At 59.5% G+C, this 17,814-nt stretch overlaps 1 protein-coding gene across 10 annotated transcripts in view; it reads right to left on the reverse strand.

Moving 5' to 3' along the window:
- ARHGEF10L (Rho guanine nucleotide exchange factor 10 like) overlaps positions 1-17,814 on the reverse strand; it is a 158,506-nt gene that overhangs the window by 18,185 nt on the left and 122,507 nt on the right. For all 10 annotated transcript variants that reach the window (XM_047869947.1, XM_047869945.1, XM_047869944.1 and 7 more), the window contains one exon: positions 11,817-11,965. In XM_047869947.1, coding sequence (XP_047725903.1) covers positions 11,817-11,965 — 149 coding nt within the window. The remainder of the gene's footprint in view (positions 1-11,816; positions 11,966-17,814) is intronic.

Raw genomic sequence — 17,814 nt, forward strand, 5'->3', positions numbered from 1 at the left:
GTGGCTGAAGCTCCCTGATGTTGGGGGGTGGAGGTCCATCATCTGGGATCTGAATCGGAGCTGTCCGTATGAACCCTGGCCCTGTGCACCGGAAGGGTCTGGAGCAATGACCCCCAGCAGTGGAGGGCACACCAGGTCTCCATTTCCAGACACCGTTCCCCACCAAAGGGAACCAGCCTAGGCACCCCAGAGAAATGGGCGATCAGGGCAGGGGAGATAACAGGGGAGCTTAAAAGTCCCGATGCAGAAAAGCAAGGAAGTGCCCAACGAATGACGGGGAGGGTGCCCAAAGGACCCAGGAGCCAACACAAACAGCTCCTGGTGGCCACATCGGAGACAATTTGAGTATCAAAAATAATAATGATGGTCTTGGATTACAGTACACTGGGTTTAAAAAAGAATCTAGGGGCACGCGGGCGGCTCAGTCGGTTAGGCATCTGACTCTTGATCTCAGCTCAGGTCACGATCTCAAGGTTCATGAGATCAAATCCCGCATCGGGCTCTGTGCTGACATCGGAGAGCCTCGGCATTCTCTCTCTCTCTCTCTCTCTCTCTCTCTCTCTCTCTCTCTCTCTGCCCGTCCCGTGCTTATGCTCGTGCACGTTCTCTCTCAAAATAAATAAAAACTTTGAAAGTTAAATCAACATAAAAAAGAATCTATAAACATGTAGAGGTTGTACAGGAAGGGGGGAGGGCTGAGTCCAGATAAGGAAACCCCTCTTTAAATAAGGAAAGTTCAGGATGAAAGTTTGCTGAGGAACAGGATGTTCACACATTCTGGAAGAATCACCTGCAGGTGACCAAGGAATTAATTACACAGGGAAACCAGTCCCTTTAGGATGGGGACACCTGAAGGACCCGCCTTCACCGAGTGACAGAGGATGAGGACGGGCCGGCCTGCGTGTCCTGCCCCCTCGTGTGACGCAGTGAGCAGGATCTGGCCGAACACCCCAAGCCCATCTGGGGGAACACCAAGCAATTCCTGGGTGTGAATGTTTTATGAGACCCTGGCTTGGATTTCTCAAAAAAGTCAGGATCATGAAGACCCAAAAAATAAATAAATAAATATGGCAGAGAGATTATTCTAGATTAAAAGGAGACTAAAGAGGCCTGAAAAACAAAAGCAAGGTTCAATCCCAGCTGGAGGGGTCGGGAGAGAAGCTATGAAAGATACTTGGGCACAGCTGGGAAACGCCACTCTGCTGACGTTAAATTCCCGGGCACGATAACGCTGTAGAAGTTACGCAGGAGAGCCACGCCGCCCTTCGCTCTTGAGGGGTTAAGCCTCATGATGTCTGCAACGGACTTTTAAATGGTTTAGCCAAGGGGCGCCCGGGTGGCGCAGTCGGTTGAGCGTCCGACTTCAGCCAGGTCACGGTCTCGCGGTCTGTGAGTTCGAGCCCCGCGTCGGGCTCTGGGCTGATGGCTTGGAGCCTGGAGCCTGTTTCCGATTCTGTGTCTCCCTCTCTCTCTGCCCCTCTCCCGTTCATGCTCTGTCTCTCTCTGTCCCAAAAATAAATTAAAAACGTTGAAAAAAAATTTTTTTTTAAAATAATAAATAAATGAATAAATAAATGGTTTAGCCAAAAAAGGGAGCATACATATAAAGTGGGGAAAGAATTATAGCAAGATGATAACGGTTGGTTAACTAGCTAAAGAATATTTGCGTGGTTTTGTACTATTCTTTCAACTTTACTGTTGAAATTTTTAACATAGAAAGTTTGGGGCGGGGGGAGGGGGCGACGCCTGGGTGGCTCAGGTGGTTAAGCACCGACTTCGACCCAGGGCATGATCTCACAGTTCGTGAGTTCGAGCCCTGCGTCGGGCTCCGTGCTGACAGCTTGGAGCCCGGAGCCTGCTTCATATTCTGTGTGTGTGTGTGTGTGTGTGTGTGTGTGTGTGTGTCTGCCCCTTTCCTTCTCATGCTCTGTTTTGTCTCTCTCTCTCTCAAATATAAAAAATAAACATCAAAAATGTTAAAAATAAATAAAAAGTTTGGGGAGGGGGGAATTTATTTAAAAAAAAAAAAAAAGCTGGCAGCCAGAGGGAAGGGCCTGGGTCGAAGCCCAGGCTTCTAGCTCATCTCCGTCCAGGTAACTGGCTCTCCTTGCACGCCTGTCAACGGGGCCTGGAGGAGAAGCCGCCGTTTGGGGTCCCGGAAGGCTCCACGGGGAGGGCAGGGCGGGCCTCCGTGAGGAGCTGGTCAGGGAGCTGGGAAGAAACCAGGCGGCCTCACCGGCCCACGGCGGCCCGCCTCCCCTCGCCCCGCGGCAGGGGTGCACACAGAGGGTTTCAGGTGACTGACACTGCTCCAAATAGTGCTGACACAGCCCAGCCTCCATCCTACAATATTTATGTGCCTCCAGGTGCCGCTTCTGTGCTTGGTTTCTATAAATCGCCAGGGTGAGCAGCTCAGCACTCAAAGTCATTAGAGCTGGGATGGTGGAGCGCGAGGGTGGTCGGGGCTGGCCGGGGGCTGCCGAGGAAATGGCAGAAGGCTGGCGCAGCTACGGCCCGTGGGCACCTACTGTGTGCCAGGCCCTTCCCGTGCTGTAGGACTACATCCTTGCAGAGACCTTTACGAGAGAAGAGGGACCACAGGGAAAGCGGAACATGAGCACAGGTGACCCCACGGGGCAGGGGCAGGGGCAGAGGCGCAGCTGGACTCCAAGCTCGGGACTCACCCCCAGACATCTCTGACCGAACGACCCAGCAGAATGGAGGCATACGCGGGGCCCTCCTCCCCACCCCCTGCTTGGTCCCCAGGGCGGGCTGCCCGGCAGGCACAGTCATGGGCCCCTCCAGAGATCACCCACGGAGCACTCGCCAGCCCCTTGGCCAACCCTGCCTCCGCGTAACGCCCCAGCCACCTGGGATGAGGGCCCCTCCCTGCCGTCCCCATCTAACAGGCAGGACACGGAGGCTTCGAGAAATCAATGGTGTGGGGTCACTCCACCAGCCTGGGGCCGGGCTGGGAACGGAGACGCAGGGGTCCCGCTCTGATCCGCTGCTCTGGGCAAGGCACTGTCTGTGGTTTAAAGGCAATCAGCATGACGACTCCTGTCCCTTTCTTTATCTGTCTTATTCTTATCAACGCGTCACAGCTGAGAAAACAGAGAGGCTGAATGACACTCACAAAGTCACGGCACAGGAAACGGGGGGGAGGTGGTGGCCAGGATTCCAGCTCAGGGTGACCAACCGCCCCGGTCTGCCTGGGGAGGCACCTCTGTAGCACCAGAAGTCCAACGCCCTGTCCTGGGCCAGCTGGGACGGTTGGTCACCCCAGAGGGACCCCACAGGCCACACCTGGTCTCCCGGCCACGCACAGACACCTTTCTGCCTCCACACACCTCCTCCAGAGTCCCACCGGCTCACGGCCAAGGGATCACGTGCCAGAAGCAGAGGGGTCCTTCCGGCGCATTTCTCAGGGGGGCCCAGGACGTGACACCCGCTTCCCCCTCTCACCAGCAAGTCGGTCAGCACCCCTGGGGCTCAGCCGACTCATCTCTAAACCGGGGGTGAGGTCGTGTCTGGCTAACAAGAGACCTGACCTGGTGCTGGGCTCTTCCAGCTCAGGGCCACCCCGGGAACCGAAAAGGGAGGGACGGACGGGTGGAGGTCCCCGCACAGCTCCAAGACTGCCAGCCTGTCCCGAACTTTCAACAACCCGTTTTGGAATCAACTGTGAAAGACTTGGCATTCCTGGTGCATTTTTTCCAGAAAGACGGTCAACTGCTTAGTCTGCAAACCACCTTTGCCCGTGCCTCTAAAAACTAAACTAAAATCCATTGGTGCAGCGGCTACTCTGGAGGGAGTGGAATATGAAAAGCACCTCCGAGCATGGGCCACCCAGAGTCCCCTCGTTAGTTCCTATTTAATTTCCTTCTGTTGTCCTGGGTTACATGAGGCGGCAGGCGGTTCCTCTCCACCTGAGGGGGGATGCCGGGCTGAGGGCCACCCGGGGCCACCCAGCACCTTCAGAGGGAGTCTGGCCCTAGCAGGTGCCCCAGCCCTGCCCTGCCCTGTGCAAGCAGTGCCCCGGCTGAGCCTGCGGTCTGCCTCTGCCCCAGCCACCGCGGGGGCCCCAGCAAGACAGGGCAGACACAGGACACGCACCTACAGCACCCACAGCACCCGAGCACGTCTGGGCCCCGCTCACCGCAGCTCAGCTCAGCTCACGGAGTCCCCGCAATCCCCTCCAAGGAGTAGGACCACTGAGCATCTGGGCAGTCCCCTGGGCAGACAGGGGAACTGAGGCTCGGAGGGGGCGTGACCTGCCCGGAAATAGCCAGGCTGAGCTCAGTGTGCCTGGCTCACCTTCTGTGTGACACTTTCATCAGCCGCTTCCTGCTCAGAAGAGGCAGTGAGGTCATGGGCTCCAGGCCAGACTGTCAGGGGCAGCTCCCCGACTTCCTGCCTCTACCTCCCCGACTTTGGGGTGATAAGGCAAATGCCACATAGGGCTGCTGTAAAGATTCCAGGAGTCCCAACTGGCAAAGGCCTTGGAACAGCCACTGGGAGAAGGGAGTTTCAATGAGCGTCCACCCCACGGCCCCACCCCCACCACCGCACCCACGCCAAAGGAGCGGGTGCACGACAGCAGGGTGGCCCAGCGCAGGGACCGAAGTGCCAGTCAGTGCCCAGCCCTGCGCCCGAGGGCTGCGAGAGGCGGGAAAGAGGCAGTTCTGGATCAGGTGTGATGGGAGCTTTGTTCGGGAAAGATCCTCCAGCAGCCCGGCCTCAGAAACAGTTCCAGGTGCCCGCTACGGTTGCTCTGCCTTCTCTGCTTTGCTTCCCTGCGGGCCCCACCTGACTGAGCCTGAGTGATGCCAATCCAGGCACGTCACCTCACCGGGTGTCCCGAGAGGTCCTGACCAAGCCCTTCCTGTCACCGTACAACAGCTGTGACACTTGGTGTTTCACATACATTGAGCCACAGGTCCCCATTTTACAGGTGGGGATGTGGAGGCACTCAGCGGCGGAACCCAGGGCTGAAGCCAGCCAGCCCAGCTCCCCAGCCCACATGGACCGCGATGCGAGCTCGCCCAGACACGGAAGCAGGACGGCCTCCTTGGAGCTTCCAGCCCAGCACACCCTCCCCCAGCCGGCTGCCAGGCTTGAGATGACCATTTGAATGTGCGAGGCACTGGCCTGAACCCCTTCCTGTGTGATCTCACTCAATCTGTGATTACACCCGGAGTTTGGTTCTGGGCTTAGGCTCCCAGCCTCCACTGCATCAAGGCCCAGCCTGGGGCCCAGCATTCAGGGGTCCGTCCGCGGCTCTGTGTGTCTGGGGGTTCTGGGGGGCTGGGCAGCTGGTCCAGTGATGTCTGTCCTACAGGGCTCAGAGCGGAGGGTAACCGCAGAGGGGACGTGGGGGGCACATGGGAGAGCTAGATAGACCGAGGACAGACTGACAGCCAGAGACACTGGGGGCGGGGGGGAGGGGCGGGGGGCAGGGGCTCAGAGACAGAGGACTGCCACCTGCCGCCATCATCTGTCCCCTCCCTCACCCGCAGCCCCCATCTGTTCTCTCCGCAATAACCTCTTCTGTCTGTCTTCCCCTCACCACCTCCCTCCTCTCTTCCATGGCTTCACAGAACCTGCTCCCTGAGCCGACAGGTTCTTGGGTTCAGCCAAACAACTTGTTTTTAAACCATGAAGTCCTTTACCAATCTAAATCTTCTAGGACAGGGGGAGACCAACCATGGGATACAAGAAAGATCTGAGCTCTTCCCGGTGAGGGGAGAGGGGGCCTGGAGCCCTGCCCCTCAACCATCCCCAGGCCCGTAGGACAACCCTGGAGATCCCTCCTCGCAACCCCCCGATGCCCGGAGCAGGGTCAGCCCTGAGCTATGCCTGACCCCTCGACGCATCCCCCAGGAGGGGGGGGGGCCCGCAGGATCCCCAAACCCACTCCCACCCCCTACCCTTCACAAGCTCCCTGAAAGGAAGTTCTTCTAAAAGTCTAACCTCCATTCTTCCTACTGTTGGGAAACGCTCGCTATCCTTGTTACTGTCTGAGCCTCCTGGGAAGTCTCTGGTCTTTAGAAAATCAGTGTCTCAAGTTTCACCAGCCAATTTTTAATTTAAAAAATAAATAACAGGCCGACAATAATAATGATGCGCGCACTTAAAAAACTAAGACAAAACCGTGGAACAGAGAGGACTCAATGCAGTGACCTGAGCCCTGCCCCGCACGCTCAGGGGGCCCCCAGCACCCCAAGGACTGGGTGAATCTTTCCGCCCTCATGCTAATTTGCATACCATTACCCAGGAAACCCTGCGCCTAGACTTCGCTTTTGCAAATTCCCACCCGTTTCGTGTCATAAATAAGACGGGAGACAGAAAACTAATACAGCCCCAGGATGCATTATTCATACCACATCACACTGTTATGATAGATTTACAACAGCTAATACATGCAAACTAAGTTTGGGCACTAAACGTGAAAATTAAGGGTGGGGAAGGTGGGTGTATGCGGGGGTGGGCAGGGGGACATCTGGGGGCTGTCGGTGTCCAGGAACCCAGAGAAGTTTCTTCTCGGGCATGCTTGGCGACAAAAAGCTTCGGTGCCTGTATCGGAGGCCAGCGCCTGGGTGCCAGGGGGGCGTGGCAGCCGCAGGAAGTTCGGGAGCCAGTGCGAGGTGGGAAGCACCTTTCATGGCCTCGGTGCTGAGCTCTGAAGCAGGCTAACATCACACCCCCTGTTCCGCACATCCCCTGCCCAAATCTGCCCTCCTCGCTGAGCGGGCCTGCCACACTCCGAGCCCATTCCCCGAAGGGGCGTGCCCAAGGCCTTCACGGCCCTTCGCTGAGCACCTGCTATGCGTCAGCCTGGTCTCAGCACCAGCTCTGCAGTGGGAGCCAACCGGGCGTGCTCCTGCCCTCACTCAGCCTCGGTCTGGTTAATCTGGTAGCTGTCCCCAAAACATCAACATGCGGCCGTGGCCAGTGCTACAAAGGAGAATGGCCTGGTGTCACGGCAGCGGGTCACAGGGGTATGACCCAGTGCACGTGGAGGAGGGGAGGTGCTCCAGACAGGCTTCTCCGCGGGTGGGAATGGGGGAGCCAGGGTCTAACGAGAGCGATGCTGCCCCCATTAACCCTCTCAACAGCCCTGCGGGACAGGCGCCAGGCCCGGTCCCCAAACACGGACACAACCTGCCCCGTGTCCCAGCACTCTCCAGGCAACCTGTCCCCAGTAAGGTTTTTTTTGTTGTTTTTTTTTGTTTTTTTTTTTTAATTAAGATGCAACAATCATCCCACAGCCGGCTTCCCCTCCAGCGATCGGTTAAAATGAAGTCCATACGACTGGATTAGACTTTGAAGGTGCCGATCTAGATAATGAACAGGAGGACGCGGTGTTGACACAGGCCCTGGTGAGCTACATGATTATTTAACAGGCCTCGCTGCTGTTCCGCTGGGATCAAGGAGCTGAACAAGCAGTTGGTGGACGAGCGTCAAGCCGAGAGACAGACTGTGGGCACTGGCCCCACGGGGGACAGGCTCAGTGAGGTCAGGGGCGGCTGACGGGGCGCAAGCGGGCCTAAATGGAGACGGCTGCAGGGGGCGGGGGCGCAGCTCAGGGGCCTGGTCCCGGGGAGCCCTCCGAACTGTGTCTGCGCACCATCGGGCTGACTGCGGCCCGGCTCACGGTGCCTCCCCTGCCAGCATCATCCCCGCCTCCTCCCTTCCTGCCCTCATCACAGACACGCGCCTGCCCGGCCCGGCTCGGGGGTCCTGACCTCCAGGAACCTCACCTGCTCCTGTCCCTCCTCTGGCTGCATCTGGCACCCCTCGTGGCTCCCTTGGGTTCCCGCTGGGCCTGGGCCTGCCCCCTCCCGGTCTCCCCACCCTGGGTTGACACTGACTACCCCAGGTCTGCTCCCCACACTGGACTCTGAGCTCCCCGCGAGCTGAGAGCAGGTGCTACTGGTGTCCGTCGATCCCTGCAGCACCCCACACAGAGGGCCTGGAAATCAGGACACCCCCCTGTCCGTCCTCCATGACTATTTACTCAGATCACTGCTATGTAAGCTGGACACCGGTGAAATGAAAATGAACAGGCAGCAATCCTTAGCCTGGGAGACGTGTTGGCGGAGAAAGCAAGTATATGAACGAATGACAGTTCCCAGGAGCTCCATGTAACAGGACAGAAACTGCAGGGGACAAATGCAGCCCAAAGGAGACAGCCTCCCATCTACCCAGGCGGCCAACACAGAGGTCAAGAGCAGACTCCTGTGCTCAGAACCCAACTCCGCCTCCTTCTAGCTGTGTGACCTTGGGCAAGTCACTTAACCTCTCTGTGCCTCTGTTTCCTCATCCGTGAAGTGGGAGCAATAACAATGCTCATCTCATAGGGTGACTTGAGGGTCAGACAAGTTAATTCATGCAAAATACTTAAAACCCATACCTGATCCACACCAAGTACTCAAGATGTTTCGGTTATTATTATTTCCTGGGGGTGGGAGAAAACCAGGCAAAGCCTCTCAGAGTCGACGCGAGGCCGACGTTAACTGTGTCTTCACATCTGGCCCAGAGCCCCGCTCACCACACCTGCAGCCACCAACGCACTCCGGGGCCTTCTGGCTTGGAGCACCGAGCAGTTGTAAGTATCTCAAATCCCCATCGAGGGTTTTCTCAGGCCTGGGGCAGAGGCGCGCGCCGGGCCCTAGGCGGCTGTGCGAGAGCACGGCAGCCCAGATGGCAGCCGGGTCTCCAGGCTGCTCCCCCAGGCCTGGCTGACCGTGTGCTGGGCACCAACGAGAGCCTCACTAGCCGCGGCCGGACGGAGCTTGCTTCCAGAGCCCCGGCGCTGAGGTGGGCAGGCTTCCTCTATTCCAAGCGGCAGCAGAGTGCAGCTTTATTAAAAACGCACGGCGATCACCTCATCGCTGGAGGGTTGTGGGGGCCGCATGGCACAGCGCGCGAGCTTTCCGGTCTCCCTGGCCGCAGAGGGGGCGCGTGCTCCCTCTGACCCACCACCCCTTCTTCCGTCCAGCCTCCTGCACCCGACGCCCCCCCGACACCCCCCGTGGCGTGCAAAGCAGGTGAAAGGCCATATTGATCCCCTTCTTGAGAGCAGCTGATCCAGAACTAATCTTGAATCATCACGGCCTTGAGCTGCAGCCGGTCGGGCCAGAGCGGGGCTCCTGGGCCTGGGTAGGACTGTGCTGCGGCTGGCGGGCGGCATGATCGGGTGAGAGATGGCCGGGGCCCGGCCTCACCCGTGTCCTGCCCTCCGTCCAACCGTCCCACCCTCCCAGGGCCGCCGTCGGCAGGAGGCGAGGCCCCTGCCAGTGACCCAAGACGATGGCGCGCCCGGGGTGCGGACACGTGCGACACCGACCCAAAGGGAGCTGGATTCTCCAAATAAGCCGTAACGAGGATTTAGGTTAGGGACCCGATTACGGGGATGACTCATGCTCACTGAACACCTGCTGTGTGCCAGGCCCCGGGGTGAAATAACCGTTTTCCATAAATGTTTTCACTCGACCCTCTAGAAGTACTGTTAACATCTCACTTTACGGATGATGCGACTGAGGCCCAGGAAGGCTCGGTGCCTGGTCCAAGGGTGCACAGCTTGGCAGGACAGAGCAGGGCCACCCAGCTGGCCGGCCAGCTGCACACCTCCAAGGGCTTGGGACGCCCAGAGAACCCGGCGCGCGGGGCGGGGGGTGTGGCCAGGACAGAGATGGGGCCACTGCCTTTGGTGATGGCCCCCATTCCCTCTCCAGGAAGTCTCAGGGCCCGGGGGAGGGGGATGGAGAGGGGAGGGGAAGAGATACGTTCTGCTGTGCCGCTCAGGCCCCACTGCTCACACCTTCTCCCCAGCAACCAACAGCCACTGACCCCCCCCCCCCCAGGCCTGTGCTTTCTGGGTCCTCAGGACCCTTCCTCAGACAATTCTTCTTCTGAAACACCTCTTCGTTCACATCCTGCCTCCCAATGTCCTCAGCTGCCTTCTCTCTCCCACCCCTGCCCCATTTCCCCTGTTGGCATGAGGAGCAGGTCCTCTGGCCAGCAGGGGACTCGAAGAGCCTACAGCTTCTCATCTCATCCTCTCTCTGCTCTTGGCTTCATATCTCTGGGCTCACTTTTCCCACGTAGAGAACAAGGTTGTGTCTCCCCCATCGGACTGGAGGCCCTCAACAGCAGGGCTGGGCCTTCCCCCATCAGACTGGAGGCCCTCAAGGGAGGGGCTGTGTCTCCCCCATCAGTCTGGAGGCCACCGTGTGCAAGACTGGGACCCCTCCTCCCTTCCCCAGCTGCCCTCAACCAGGCCCTAGTGCTCAGCTGCCGGCCGAGGGCCCCTCACCACTCTCCTCCGAGAGTCAGAACCTGCACAGGGTTCGAGCAGGGGAGAGCAGAGGCGGCACCCGGGCCTGCTGTGAGGACAGTGCAGGGACACTGGGGGAGGGGCTGCAGGAGGTGAGCCAAAGGGTCCAAGACGGGCCTCATCCTTCCTCCTGCCCGGGGGCTTGAGTCCCAGGAGTTTAGGGGACCCCGAAGGCCCTGGGGAGCCAAGTCTCCCTGCTCTCCTTCCTCTCAGAAGGGGGAGGAAGTGAGAGGCCCTTGGAGCCAAGTGCAGACAAGCCCCCAGAGCAAATCAGGCGCTGGGAAGGGGGCCTGTGGCTACAATGGCTCAGGGCTCCCCTCCCCGCTCTGCTTTCCCCCCAGGAAAAGGAAAAAGAAGAACAAGAAATCCAGAGTGGGAGGTAGCAGACTCCTTCCTGCTCACACCTCCCTGGCCCCTCCCTGGAGTGTCCCTCCCCCTGCGTCCACCCTGCCCCTGGCCAGGCCCAGCTGCACCAGTGAGGTCACAGGCCCTCAGGCTCTGTCCCCAGAGCGGAGCCCAGGAGTCACCTTCAGCCCCCAACCCCCTTCTCCTCTAAAGGACAATTAGAACTCAAAGCCTCAACCCTCTGGTTCTATTCACCCACAGCTCCCTGGGCCTCAGTCTCCCCCCCTGACCCGGCTCCCATCGCCTGTGATCTTACGACGGCAAGACTCCCGTAGTGCTCTCGCCTGCCTGTCGAGTAGCCAATTTACAGCCGGTCTGTAGAGATGACTGACCAGGCGAGCAAACGGCAATGGTCCCCCCTCACAGAAGCTCGCCCAGGGCATCGGTCTGTTCCGACCCTGAGCCTGAACCCAGACCTCTCTTCTGGGCCCGGTCATCAAGGCCTCATTCCACGCTGATAATCCAGACAAATCAAATGATGGCAAACGTCACCGAAATACCACTGGGGAGCCACACCCAAGTCTCACGCCTGCCACCCAGGATGGGCCCCGGGGTGTGGAGCGACGGGGTGGGCAATGCTGTTGGGTGGCAACAGGCACGGGCCCAGGCTGAGTCCAGACGGAGGCCCCGCGTGGAGGCCCTCATCCCAGGGGCCAAGGCGCAGGCCGTGCTCCGCCCGCAACGGAGCAGGGAGCACCCAGCAGCCTCCAGGTCCACACTGTTTAAAGAGCCCAGCCCCCAGGACAGCTGCATCCACACTGGCCTCCCCTCAGCACAGCCAGGCCCCGGATACAGTGCAAGGCAAGGACCCCAGTTCCAGCCCCACAGGCAGCAGGAGATCACGGCTCAGCCCAGTGGTCACGACCCTTCCCCTCCAGGCAGCCCATCATCCAGGGATGATGCCGGGGCAGAGGGCAGAGCCCGGCAGTGATTTGGGGGCCCCTCTGCTTCTCAGCAAACCCTCACTGATTCCTGAGACACAACTGGAACCATGAGAAGGGTCTGCAGGGCTCTGCCCAGCAAGACGGCCCGCGGGCCGGCGGCCTCGAGCCACAGGTAGGGCCAGTACCTGAGTCTGCAAGCTAGTGGCATCTAACACAGTGACCCGAGGCCCACAGCTGGCCCACACGGCATCCTCCAGGCTCAGCAGGGTGCGGACAGGTCCTGGCCCCACAGTCAGGCACACGGGAGGGCTCTCCAGGTCCCAGGGGACACCACCTGCAGGGAGAGGAAAAAAGCAGGTCAGGAGGGGGGAGGGGCACTCCTCAACCCTTGGGAACGGATGGGAACCCTCCACAGAGGGAGCACCTGCTCGACCCTCTCTGTGGCCCTTCTCCCTCCTCCAGAGGGTCGGGGCTGTTCGTACCTGCCTCCGTTGTGCCCCACCCCCTCTGGGGGCTGAACCCCCCAATTTGCCCTCCTGCTCCCCTCCTTTATCTTTCCCGCTTTCGTTGCCTCCCTCTCTCCCTTTCCCTCTCTCTTCTGTTCATCCCACGCACACTTAGTGAGCACCAACTCGGTGCCAGGCCACATGCTGCGCCCTGGGAAGAGCGCAGACCCTGCCCTCAAAGAACCCCCCTGCTGGCTGGAGAAGCCAAGGGGCCGGTTGATCAGCAGTCCCCATACAAGGTGACAGGCACAAGTGACCGGGCAAGCACAGCGGACCTTGAGGACTTCAAGATAAAGGGGAAAATTCGGCACAGGGGAAATCCCAGGAGGTTTCCCAGGATCGGCAGCATCCGCACAGTCCTGCCAAGAAGGCCGCACAGCATGGTGGGAAGTGCCTTGACCCATCTCTCCCCCCTTCTCAGGGCCTCAGTTTCCCTATCTGTAAAATGGGGCAACCACCAATGTGGTCTCCGAGGACTTTTTCTACATGTTTCTGGCCGACTCTTGCCATCTCTGAGACCTTGCTGTCTCCAGGACACTCTGTCACCTGTACCAAGAGCTCTGATGACCTTCCTCCTCCAGAGATGCCTCCACCTCCGGGTACAGAAGAGGAAGCCTGAGGGGGAATTAGTCCACAGTCCACCACCCCTGAAGACGGAACAGAACAAGAGACCTGACCCGGCTCTGGACACGATTCTCCCCTGCCCACCCCAGGGGTGCTCGGCCGACCCGAGAACATGCCTGGAATATCCCCGGGTGTGTGAGACAGGCGTTTCTCTGAGGTCACGCTCAAGGCCACACAGAAACCCCGGGGCCACCCTGTCTTGCCAGCATACCAGGTGAGAAGTGGGGGGCGTTGAGAGGGAATCTGGGGCACACAATGTAGACAGGAGGCAGTGGCTGGGGCCTGGGAAGAGGGCAGAGGCCGCTGCTGGTGTGCCAGTGCCCGGCAGCCCTCACAGCCCCCCCACCGGGTCCCTGTCATAGCCCTTCCCTCCGAGCCAGCTGCTGGGGGCCGGGGCGGGGCATGACGGGGCACAGCTGTCTGCAGGGCTGGGGGGGCCACCGGGGCACCGGGTGGAAGTCACCACTCGGGTGCATCGGGAGGAGCCCTCGGAGGACAGACCAGATGCCCTACCACCCCCGACCCCCAGCTTTCCCTCTTCCTCTACCCCTCCCCCACCCGTAAAACGGGGTCTCCTCTCGCCCTTCTGTCCCACTGACAGCTGGCAGACTCCCGGGTCAGCTAGGAGGTGGGGGATAGGGTCTTTCCAGCCCATGAACATGAACACACGGGGGGAAGGCTGGGCCAGAACCCTGGCCGCAGCCCCCAACTTCTGCAAGACCTTGGACAGGGGACTTCACCTCTCAGAGCCTCATCTGTAAAATGGGCGTGACAGGCGCACCTGCACGTTGCAGAATCAGAGGACACACGCAGAACACTCGGCACGGGGGTGGCACCCAGTCAGGAACACTGACAGCTTTGACCTGCCAGGTCGGCACTGCCAGGCGCTCGGCTCGTGAGTCGTTTCCTGAACTCCTGGCCAGCCGGTGTGGAAGGCGCTATTCTTATCCCGGTTTTAGGCCGAGAAAACAGACACAGAGAATTTAAATAACTGGCCCAAGCGACGCGGCCAGAAAGCCTGCAGTTGCCCGTTAGCTCTTGTCGGGTGTCATTTGCTACAAAACAGCAGTGTGCAGAAGCAGGTGTGGACTCCCCCTGACTGACGTGACAGCAAAGACCCAGACAGCTGAGAGGTTGTGCAAAGCCACCCGAAGGGTGACGGGCCAAGCGGGGCTTGAACTCCGCTCACTGATCCTGGCCTCCTTCCCCAACCCTGGCGCCCTCTCGGCTTCCCAGAGTTTCCGACGGGCTCTGGGATCAGGACTGGGGTCTAGGATGGTGAGTGACCACACGGTGGCCGGGCCTCCACAAGGGATGCTGACCCCCTGGCCCAGACACCAGAACCACAAACTGCAAGGCTTCTGGCGCCCCCCAGTGGCCAGAGGTGAGTAGTGCGTGTGTGTGGCAGAACTATGGCTCGGGTGGGGCTGTGACCTCTTGGTGGGGGGGAGGGGTTGGTGAGCAGGCGGGGAGCAGCTGGGGATGCTGGGACCACACGTGAAAACAAGGGAGTGGGGGCTCTGCCCCGTGGGCACACTGGTGAACTGTCTACCCTGTGCTTTTCTAGCACAGAGCACAGTCATGGCTGCCTGGGGTGGGGGGTGGGGTCTGAGCCCTGAGGACCACATCACTCTGACCCCTCCTCCAGAAACCCCCCAAGGCCTGACTCCAGGACAAAACGATAAACTGTGGCAAAATTTAATTAGATGTTTGTCTATCAAAAAGGGCACCGGACAGGCTCCAACAGGCCCTAACGAGCTGAGCCTCAGTTTCCCCAAGTGCACCACAAGAGGCCAGAGCTCAAGGGCTCCTCCCAGCCCTCCCGAGCCACAACCTTAGGATTTTAAATGCAGTCACTGTGAGCTCGGGGCAGGGCTGACCCCGGCCCCCTCCGTGCCCTGCAGCGGCTCTGGGTAAGCCCGCACACGTCCTGGCACACGCGTGCACACTCACATGCACACGCCAGTCCCGAGTGACAGCCTATCCGTCTGGGCCCAGGACCGGCTCTCACACCAGATGAAGGGAGATGTCTCAGCAAAGGCACCTTCAGGAGGCAGGACCCCTCCACCCCCGCTGGTCTCCCTCAGGGACGCTCACCCAGCTGGAGTCACGGGGCAGGACACAGAGGGAACGTCCTCGGGGCCGAGAAAGGCCCAAAGGGCAGCCTGAGCCCAGCAATAACGACAGTGACGACGATGGTGACAGGAGCTAACAGGCGCCCGTCCCGATACTTCCCGGGCTCCATCTGGGCACCTGACTCATCACATGGGGCCTTCACATCCACTCTGTGTGCGGCTGCCTTCACACCCATTTTACAGGTGGGGAAACCGCGGCTCAGAGAAGGGAGGCAATAGGTCCAACCTGTCACAGCTGGGACTCCATCCCAGGCAGCCTGACTCCTCAGTCCATCCCCTTACACATTCCATCATCTGCCTCCTCGAGGGGGTGGCCCTGGCCCTCGTCCCCAGCACCTAACCAGGGACAGCCCCATGCCCATACCCCTCCTCTGCCTGCTCAGAGATGGGGTGACGGAGGGTACCTGGAGGTAGCTCCGCTCAAACACAGGACTGGGCAGGGACAGCAGCCACCTGAGTCATCTCTGGGTCCCAGTGCCCTGCTCAGGGCCTCGCACCTCATGAGCACTGAATACGTACTTGTTGAGTGAATGGAAGAACGAATGAATGAATGTGTGAGTGAATGAATGAATGAATGAGTGAGTGAATGAATGCACGCAGGTATGCAGAGGCTCCCGGGGAGCAGCAGAATGACTGCCGTGACCACACTGCTCTTGGCCTTGGACTCCAAGGCCCCTCCAGCTCTGCCGTTACGGAACTCCGTGTGGCCTGGCGGCCTTGGAACCCTGTCATGTCTCAGCCGCCGCTTCCGCAGGTCCCAGGACTTGGGCCAGTCCCCCGTTGGCTCTGCACCTCTTCCTTAATATTTCTGGGCCTTCCCTTCTGCAATGAGCCAGATCACGGGCCGGAAATCCCCGTTTTGCCAGGTCTCGGTCTCAGCCAAACCCAGGCAGGACGGTAAGCCTGACTACAAACACGAATATTCCGTCCGGCACTGGCTCCGAGCCCACGAAGGGTCTGTGTCCAAACTTCCCCTTTTTATAAAGACATCCTTGCACTGGATCAGGAGCCCACTCTACTCTACTGTGATCTCATCCTAACTAATCACACCTGCAACAACCCTACTTCCCAGCAAGGTCACGGTCTCAGGTTCCAGGGACTAGGACTTGAGCCTCTGAATTTGGGGAGGATATAACTCAACCTATGCTAGAAGATGTGGGTCTAACTATTGGCTTTCAGCCCAGAGCTGAACCAGAAAGGCTCCACACCCGGGGCGCCTGGGTGGCTCAGTCGGTTAAGCGTCCAGCTTCGGCTCAGGTCGTGATCTCATAGTTGGTGAGTTCAAGCCCCACATCGGGCTCCATGCTGGCAGCTCGGAGCCTGGAGCCTCTTCGGATTCCGTGTCTCCCTCTCTCTCTGCCCCTCCCCTGCTTGCTCTCTCTCTCTCTCTCTCTCTCTCTCAAAAATAAACCAACATTAAAACAATTAAAAAAAGAAAAAGAAAGGCTCCAAACCCTCATTTTTTCTAGGTGGGAAGGGACTTCCCAAAGGCCCATGGGTGAGCCAAGCATGAACCTAGGTGTCCTCAAGTGGATTATTCACAATTCCCAGACTCTCCAGGCCACCAGGAGCACCAGAGGGGGCTCCACCAGCACAGGGCTACAGAGATTGGCTCAGGAGCTCTGGGGCTGGGATGGGGTATAGGTATCTGAGGCCTCAGTGAGTCTGGAGGGGGCCCCAGAGCTAGGTCATGGGCGAGGATGATGATTCCAGACCCTGCCACATGCAGCCGAACTGAAAGGTCATGGGGGGGACCCTCCCCCTCCCTACACCATGAGGCAGGTCCTGAGAGCCCTTCCGCCCGCCCCCCGCCTTCCTGCCTGGACCACCTCTGGAGGATAGCACAGAAAGAATGGGGGAAGGGGGAGGCCGGGCGAGACAAGGCCTCTCCCAGAGGCCTCCCTGGCCAAAGCCAAACCGAAGCCCCAGAGGGTGGGCTCCAGAGAGAAAGAGTGAGCCCAGGCCCACTTGGCCAGCCGGGTGTGACGGCCTCCCAGCCAGCCTCCCTGCCTCCTCTCCCGTCCGCCGGCCACAGGGCAGAGTGCTCAGCCTCTTCCAACATTCTATTTCCCATCGACTGAGACAAACCCAAGGCCCACCCTATCAGCCGTCTGCTCCCAGACCCTGCCCCCTGCCACTGCCCCCCTGGTTACTGCCCAGCTTCAGCATCCCGTGCCTCGGAGAGGCCTTTGCCCACCAGCCCACCCCATGCCCGGGGGTCAGGCCCTCACGTGCCACCCTGTTTCCCCCCAACGCCCCTCAGCGTGATGTATAACCATAAGCTCCCTACCTGTCCACTTGACTGATTCTGTCTCCCGCTACAGGCTATCTACATTCTCCAGGGCAGGGTCACACCTGTTTTGCCGGCCGCCATATCTATGGCACATAGCAGGTGCTCAGTAAATAGCTGGTGACAAGCGTCTGCAAGGCAGCAAAGCTGGGAGAGCGACTAGCAGGTCTCAGCCCCTCCTCCCGGCCTGATGGCCTCCAGCTCCGCTCGGGGAAGCCCAAACCCCCTTACGTCTGGAGAGGGCCCTGGCCCTCGCAAGAGGACTTGGGCTCAGGCTCACCCACAGCATTTTGGGAAGTCCCTTCCCACCTGGAAAATGAGGGCGTGGAGTCCAGTGGTCCCCAGTGGCCTTTCTGGTTCTGACAAAGCACCAGGCTCTAACCCTGGGCTGAAAGCCAACGGTTAGACCCCAGGCCCCCGTTATGGGTGTTATGTCCCCCGCAAATTCGTAAATTCACGTCCTAAACCCCAGGACTTCAGAATGTGACCTTAGTTAGAAGTAGGGGTGTCGTGGATATAACTGATTAAGATGAGGTCACACTGGAGTAAGGTGGGCCCCTAATCCAATAGGACACAGGGGAGGCAGCCATGGGAGGGCAGGTCCTGTGGCCAGAAGCCAAGAAAGCAA

Source organism: Prionailurus viverrinus, chromosome C1 (assembly GCF_022837055.1).
Source record: "Prionailurus viverrinus isolate Anna chromosome C1, UM_Priviv_1.0, whole genome shotgun sequence".
Taxonomy (NCBI): Eukaryota; Metazoa; Chordata; class Mammalia; order Carnivora; family Felidae; genus Prionailurus; species Prionailurus viverrinus.